Source organism: Gastrolobium bilobum, unplaced genomic scaffold, assembly GCF_033153095.1.
Source record: "Gastrolobium bilobum isolate Gb01-03AN ecotype WA unplaced genomic scaffold, APGP_CSIRO_Gbil_v1 utg1978, whole genome shotgun sequence".
NCBI lineage: Eukaryota > Viridiplantae > Streptophyta > Magnoliopsida > Fabales > Fabaceae > Gastrolobium > Gastrolobium bilobum.
This window is the reverse complement of record NW_026897627.1, coordinates 322,584-330,420: the sequence shown is the minus strand read 5'-3', so window position 1 is coordinate 330,420 and position 7,837 is coordinate 322,584. Positions and strand designations below refer to the sequence as shown.

The window sequence follows — 7,837 nt, the reverse complement described above, 5'->3', positions numbered from 1 at the left end:
AATAATAGAAAGAAAATAAGATTAAGAACAAAAAAACCTTTTTATACCTTTTATTTTTTCTTCAAGCCATACTTATTACATAGCTAATCTCCACCACGTATTAAAGCTTGGATGATATCTTCAGCCAAGCTAGAACGATAAGCATCAATAACTCTTCCTCTAGCACTAAATGGTGATTCTGAGGCTATTGTAGAGATTGGTACAGATCTTATGCCCCTCTCAAAGGTGGTATTGGTGGGGATCAAACCTAGGTCTTTCTATCACCTACTCAGCTCACATGCATCAACTGAGTTATCACTATTAGATACTACTACGAATAATATTATTTTATTTTATTTAAAATAAATAATATGATATAGGCCATCCTGTAGGCTTATAGGCCGGCATGTAAAAAAAAGCCTATGACCTGCTTCCTAGATAAGCTTTTCTAAAAGCTCGGACATGTTCTATTTGCCTATATATACTTAGCCGAGCCTGGCCTGATATAGGACAGGTCGTAGGCCTCTGTAGGCTGGACCGGCCCACTTTCACCCCTAGCCACAAGCATAATCTTGTGCTTCTTTATGAATGTTTCAAGGGTTCAGGCTAAACCTTTTTTAGTCGCACCCTGCAATTCCAGATGAGACTGATCATTGGGCAATCCCATGGGGTTGAGGCTCATTCTCTACCTGCATATCTTTCCTCAGTACTGAGCATTGTCTCATGTTCTTTATTTTGCATCTCTCCGCTTCCCAGACTTACGTTCCTAGGATCATGGGGTTTGTATTTGGGGGTCGGATGTGGAGGTAAATGTGGAAGTTAGCATATGCATGGGGGTAAGCATTAATCATCTTGGATTGAGGACTGGTGTCATCAGAGTGAATTTGGATTGAGCATTAATCATCTACGATCCGATGGAACTTAAACTGGAATAATCAAATAATCGATTAGTTGATCGATATAAAAAATATATTTATAATTATTTTAACATTTATAATATTTTCGATGGATATTAGCTTGTTTGACACCTCTCTCTTTTTTAAGTTAAAAGAGCTACTTTTAAACTAAAGTTCAAAAAAAAGAGCTTAAAAAATAAAGTTAAAAATTATTTAGTGATTATAAAAAATTGTTCTGATAGTGTTGAAGGGTTATATTTATCTCATTTTGTATGAGATAACTAAATTTTCTATACACACAAAAGATGAGTGGGTCCCACTTCTTTTTTTTTCTCCTCTTACTTATGGGTTCTACTTGTAATCTTGTTTCTACAACATAAGATAACTATTTTTCTACAACATAAGAAAATTATTTCCCAGTTTTGAATGAGGGAAGATAAAATAATTTTTTATTAGAATGAATTATAAAGGTAATAATAAAATTTACAAATACAAGTTTAGAATAAGGATAAACGTTAAAATAAACAAGGAGGCAGAAAAAGCTGACATGCATCATAAAAAAAGCTCATCTTCGGAGCTTTTAGTTTTTTTCTTCATTATTAAAAAATTATTTTTATAACAAATTTTTTTATAAAAACGTTTGACCTAACTTTTGCTTATAAGAAGAAGAAAAGCTAAAAAAAAGACCTCCCAAACAACCACTTAATAATCTATTACTATTATTTGTCATTTTTTGAAAAAAAAATTATTATTATTATGTTGCATTGGGTAGTTTAATTTTTATTTAAAAAATTTTAAATCATCATTTAAAATTTAATAATTTAAAAAGAATAATATTTGATGATTTATAAAAGTGTACTTTAATATACTGTAATTAAAAATAATTTTAAATCCAATACATTTTAAATAACATTTAAGGACATATTGATATATTATTAAAAAGTTAATTTTTTTAAAAGTATTACAATAATCAAGCTTATCAAAAATATGATTAAACGATCTTGTATAATTTTAAATTTATAATTACAAAATATTAAAAGAAATAATGAAAATTAAAAATTAAAAATTAAAAATAAATCAATAGCCTAAGTAATTATGGAAATTTGAGGTGTGTCAAGTTGCCAAAATTATTATTTTTCTTTATTTTTAACTTGAAGAAAAGAAATAGTTATAAATAGTAGTGAATATAATCGATTAATTTATTTTTATTTATTTTTTGGTGAACTAAAGGGAAAAACCCAAACAAAAGTAGCAATCAACGAAGGAAACTAACAAAACTACAATCAGCTAAAAAAGGGTGCCTAACCCCATGTCGGAAAAAATGATAAAATCGATATCCACGGATAGTTGGAGAGTTAGTCGGGGCATATTGCCTTCCCTATATACATGCTGAATTTGAACCTTCCAATCTTTAGTCATCCATGCCCATATGCAAGTAAAAAAAAAATTTATAAATATTATTTATGATTATTTTAAGATACACGAGTTATCACTATCTTTTATTTTAAACACATTTTTAATGATATAATTAAGTTGGTATACATGTGAGTTGGGGTGAGTAGGAGCGAAAGTGGGTTGGGCCGGCCTACAGAGGCCTATGGCCTAGCCTATATCAAGCAAGACTCGGCCAATTATATATAGGCAAATAGAGCAGGCCGGAGCTTTTAAGAAAGTCTACTTAGGAAGCAGAGCATAGATTTTTTTTTTACATACCGGGCCTATAAGCCTACAGGCCGGCTTATATTATATTATTTATTTTAAATAAAATAAAATAATATTATTCATAGTAGTACCTAATTGGGATAACTCAGTTGTTGCATGCGAGCTGAGTAGGTGGTGGAAGGACATAAGTTTGATCCCCACCAATACTACCTTTAGGAGAGGCATGAGATCTGTATCAATCTCTACAGTAGCCTCAGAATCAATATTTAGTTCTGGAGGAAGAGTTATTGATGCTTATAGTTCTAGCTTGACTGAAGATATCATCCAAGCTTTAATATATGGTGGAGATTGGCTACGTAATAAGTATGACTTGAAGAAAAAACAAAAGGTATAAAAACATTTTTTGTTCTTAATCTTATTTTCTTTCTATTCTTTAATCTTGTTTTTTGTTTTCTACATTTACAAATTGTTTGTCAATTTATATAACCTTGGAATTGTATTTGCACGGGAGAGAAGAAAATGAGAAATTTTTGGCTATTACAAGCATCATGATGTGTTTGTAAATGGGGGAAAAGGTCCCATGAAGTATATTCCCCACACAACGAAGATTTCGACCTCCAATATGTTGTTGAGGGGCATTTCATGTCTTCTGGATATATCTCTGTTCTCTGACATCTATCACATGCTTCCACAAACTTCCTTGCATCCTTGTAGAGTGTTAGCCAGTGGAAGCCATTCATCAATACCTTTGCGGTTGCTCTTTCTCTCACAAAATGTCCACCGAAGCTTGAACCATGACAATGCCACAAGATGTCTTTCATCTCTTCTTCCAGAATGCACCATCTGATTACTCCATCAGCACATATATAGAAAAGGAATGGTTCATCCCAAAGATATCTCTTGACATCGTGCATAAACTTCTTCCTTTGTTGCCATGTAAAGTCTACTGGAATTTCCCCTGCTGCCTTGAAATTTGCAAAATTCACAAACCATGGGGGTGTGTTGACATTCAACACTTTCTCGGATTGCAGATCCAAGATAACATTGATGGATAAGATTTGCTCATAGGGGAATTCTTCTCGGATCTTCAATTCGGGTCCATCTTGAAGATCTTTTTCTTGGATCCTGGAGAGGTGATCAGCCACTAAGTTTTCCACGCCTTTCTTGTCTCTGATCTCGACTTCAAACTCTTGAAGGAGCAGCATCCATCTGAGCAGTCATGGCTTTGCATCCTGCTTATTCAACAAATACTTTAAAGCAGCATGATCAGTGTAAACAATCACTTTAGACCCAAGCAAGTATGGTCTAAATTTATCAAATGCATAGACAACTACTAGTAATTCTTTTTCAGTGGTGGCATAATTGAATTGTTCATCATTTAAAATTTTACTAGCATAATAAATTACATGCAACAGTTTATCCTTTCTTTGTCCTAAAACAACTCCTATGGCATAATCACTAGCATCACACATCAATTCAAAAGGTAAGGAAAAATCTGGTGCAGTGGTCAATCTATCTTTCAAAATATTAAATGCAACCAAACACTCTTCCATGAAGTTGAATTCTTCATCTTTGACCAACAGCTTGCATAGTGACTTTGCTATCTTGGAGAAGTCCTTGATAAAGCGTCTGTAAAAACCTGCATGACCAAGAAAACTTCGAATACCTTTAACATTAGAGGGAGGGGAAAGTTTCTCGATAACATATATTTTAGCTTTATCAACCTCTATACCTTCCTTAGACACTTTATGTCCTAGAACAATGCCATATTTTACCATGAAGTGACATTTTTCTCAATCTAAAATAAGACTACTCTCTTGACATCTTTGTAAAACACATGATAGATTTTCTAAACAAGAGTCAAAAGAGGGACCAAAAACAGAAAAATTATCCATGAAGATCTCAATATATTTTTCAATCATATCAGAAAAGATAGAGAGCATACACCTTTAAAAAGTTACCGGAGCGTTGCATAGACCGAAGGGCATCCTCTGGTAAGCAAAAACTTCGTAAGGGCATGTGAATGTTGTCTTCTCTTGATCTTCTGGAGCTACTGCTATTTGGCTGTAACCCGAGTACCCATCTAGGAAGCAGTAGAAAGCATGACCAGCTAGTCTCTCCAACATCTGGTCCAAGAAAGGAATGGGGAAGTGATCCTTCCGAGTGTCTGCATTAAGTCTTCTATAATCAGCACACATCCTCCATCCGGTGACTGTCCTTGTTGGAATCAACTCATTATTTTCGTTTCATACCACTATGACTCCACCTTTCTTGGGTACAGTTTGTACTGGACTTACCCACACACTATCAGATATAGGATAGATCATTCTTGCATCTAATATTTTTACTACCTCTTTTCTCACAACCTCCTTCATGGTTGGATTGAGTCTTCTTTGTGGCTACCTAACAGGTTTAGTATCATCTTCCATAAAATTTTATGAGTATAAAAGGAAGGATTTATACCTTTTAAGTCGGAGAAGGACCATCCTATAGCAGCCTTGTGTTTCTTTAACACCTTGAGAAGCTTTTCTTCTTCCATGGTTGTCAACTCAATATTGATGATGACTGGATAAGTGTTGTTGTCACCAAGGAAAGCATATTTCAGATTTGGAGGAAACTCCTTAATCTCCACCTTTGGTGCTCCAAGAGGGATGTCGTCTCTCTTTTTCTTTAATTCTTCCACCACTGGTTCTTTTTCTTTATCAACAAAGTCTGCTTCTTCATTGATTTGCTCTAACTCAAGTGGGGAATTCTCCTCTTTCATTGTGTCATCAACTGCATCTTGAATAATGTCAACCATGAAATAGTCTCATCCATCATATGGATGCTTCATAAACTCAAAGACATCAATGGTGACTGTCTTTTCATTCATCCTCAACATCAGCTTCCTTTGCTTCACATTGATCGTTGCTCTTGCAGTAGCTAGGAAGGGCCTCCCAAACAGTAGAGGGATTTCAGCATCTTCTTCCATGTTCAGGATTACAAAATCTGCAGGAAAAATAAATTTGTCAATTTTTACCAAAACATCCTCAATAACCCCGTCTGGTCGTCTGATCGATCTGTCAGTTAATTGAAGAGGAACTGTAGTTGGTTTCAGCCTTTTGATTCCAAGAGCTTTACATATGGAGAGCGTCATCAAATTTATACTCGCTCCCAGATCACATAGTGCCTTTCCTACTTCAATATTCCCAATTTCTATAGAAATGCTAAAGCTGCCTGGATCTTTCAATTTGGGAGGAAGTTTCTTCTGAATAATTGCACTGCATTCCTCGGTTAAGGCCACTATTTCGCCCTCCTTCAACTTGCGCTTTCTAGATAGAAGGTCTTTCATGAATTTTGCATAGTTCGACATGCTTTCCAGAGCTTCTGCAAAGGAAATATTCACCTGCAACTTCTTGAAGATCTCCAGAAATTTTGTGTATTGTTGTTTCTGGATATCTTGTTTCAGCCTCTGAGGGTATGGAACTCGAGCATAGGGAGATGGATCCACAGGTTTTGTTTTCCTGTCTAGAGCTTTCTTTTTCTCCCATTTAAACAGCTTCTTTTCTGGAATGCTCTTTTCATATTCTCCCGCATCTTTCTTTTCCTCCTCTTCAGCTGCAGGTTCTTCATCTTTCTTCTTCTCCACTGAAGGCTTTTCCATAGGTAGAATCACGATCCCACTTCTGGTAGTAATAGCCTTACATTGTGCTTTTGGGTTAGTGAGAATGTTACTCGAGAAGGTACCCTGGGTTCTTTCAGCGAACTGTCTTGACAGCTGGCCAATATGAGTTTCAAGATTCCAGATGGAAGCTTCTTTGTTCCGAAATGAAGCTCTTGTTTTATGCATAAAAGCAGAGGTGTCTTCCCTAAAGGCATTTGCATTTTGAATATAATCTGAAGTGGTCTTGGACAGCCATTCAAAGGCTTTCTCCCACTCTGAGGTGTTACCTTGTTGTTGTACTAGTGGAGGAGGATTCAACTGATGATTTGATTTGTAACTAAACTCTGAGTGTTGATTTTGATTTTTCCACCCTTGATTATAGTTATTTCCATATTGTTTCCTCCCTGGATTATTCTGGTTCTTTTGATCGTACCAGATTTCGTTGTCTTCAGCATTCTCAGGTGCCTTCATGAAATCACAGCCTTCAGTAGCATGAGCACTTGCACAAATCCCATAAGTGACTTGAGGAGTGTTAACAGAAGAGACTTGAGAATTTGAAAATTGCTTCGTGAGAGCATCTAGTTGTGCTTGTTGTCTCTTGTTAATTTGTAATATTTGCTCATTCTATGGTAACAGTGCATCATAGCCGTCAAGCTTCATGATTCCTGTTCTCCTATGTGGTGTTGGAGCATTATCAAACTCCTGAGAGGCTAGAGATTCCAGCAATTCGAACGTTTCCTCTGGAGTTTCTGTTTTCAAGGATCTTCTGATGCGGCATTCACCAAGGTTCTTGTATTGGGCGTTATTTCTTGGAAGAAAATTTGTCCTTTCTCCCAAGCTTCAAAGCCATGTTGTGGACATTTGCAGAGTAGTCCTTTGAACCTTTCCCATGCCTCGTATAAGGATTCACTTTCTTTTTGTTCAAAAGAAGTTTCCATCTTTGAAGATGAGAAGAATCTGGCCAAGAACTTGGTAGCCAAGTCATCCCAGTTGGTGATGCTTCCTTGAGGCAGTGATTGCAGCCAACCTCTTGCTTCTTCCTTCAGTGAGCATGGGAAGACTCTGAGCAAGATGGCATCACGTGAGACTCCATTCATCTTTAATGTGTCAAAATAAAGCAAGAAATTCTCAAGATGAATGTAGGGGTCCTCTGTGCTTCCTCCAGCGAACTGATCTTTTTGAATCAGTTGCAACAGTGCTGGCTTGAGCTCAAAATTATTAGCATCCACATTTGGTCTAACAATGCTTGTCGTCTGCGGAACTCGGGCTAGAGTCATGTAATCTCCCAAGGTTCTTGGAGGATTCTGAAGTACGATGTTGTCAGCCATAGTTTCTTCCTTTGGTTCCGTCGAGCTTGATGCTTCTTTTTCTTTTCTTTCCTTGGCAATTTTTCTGAGACTTATGGTTGTCTTCTCTATCTCAGGATCAAATTGCAAGGATCGTGGGTTAACCATACCTCGCATAAACTAAGAATAAAGAGATTATGCAAAAAAGTTTAATGTAGAATTTAATTTTGCAGAAATTTAAAACGTCCAATCTAAACAGTTTTTAGTTACTTCTAATGTTGAAGGATCCAATCGCCGGCAACGGCGCCAAAAACTTGTTGCGACTCGGCAAGTGCACCGATCGTTAAGTAATAAAGTGTACCGGAGTACGA

General features: G+C 36.1%; 1 protein-coding gene and 1 non-coding gene across 2 annotated transcripts; one reads left to right on the top strand and one right to left on the bottom strand.

Annotated features, from left to right (window-relative positions):
- Window positions 1-5,346: 5,346 nt before the first annotated feature.
- LOC133308738 (uncharacterized) lies at window positions 5,347-7,634 on the bottom strand. Its single transcript, XM_061509423.1, has 2 exons — window positions 6,963-7,634; window positions 5,347-6,804 (listed from the first exon to the last, which is right to left on the bottom strand). Exons 1-2 carry the CDS (start codon window positions 7,632-7,634, stop codon window positions 5,347-5,349), a joined length of 2,130 nt encoding a protein of 709 aa, XP_061365407.1.
- LOC133308746 (small nucleolar RNA R71) lies at window positions 7,024-7,128 on the top strand. The gene has a single exon (XR_009751218.1). It is a non-coding gene; the product is annotated as a small nucleolar RNA R71 (small nucleolar RNA).
- Window positions 7,635-7,837: the final 203 nt, after the last annotated feature.

Coding starts and splice junctions, on each gene's coding strand:
- LOC133308738 (XM_061509423.1), bottom strand. CDS start 7,634: ATGGTTAACCCACGATCCTTGCAATTTGATCCTGAGATAGAGAAGACA. Junction 6,805..6,962: donor CGCCCAATACAAGAACCTTG/GTGAATGCCGCA, acceptor CTGTTACCATAG/AATGAGCAAATATTACAAAT.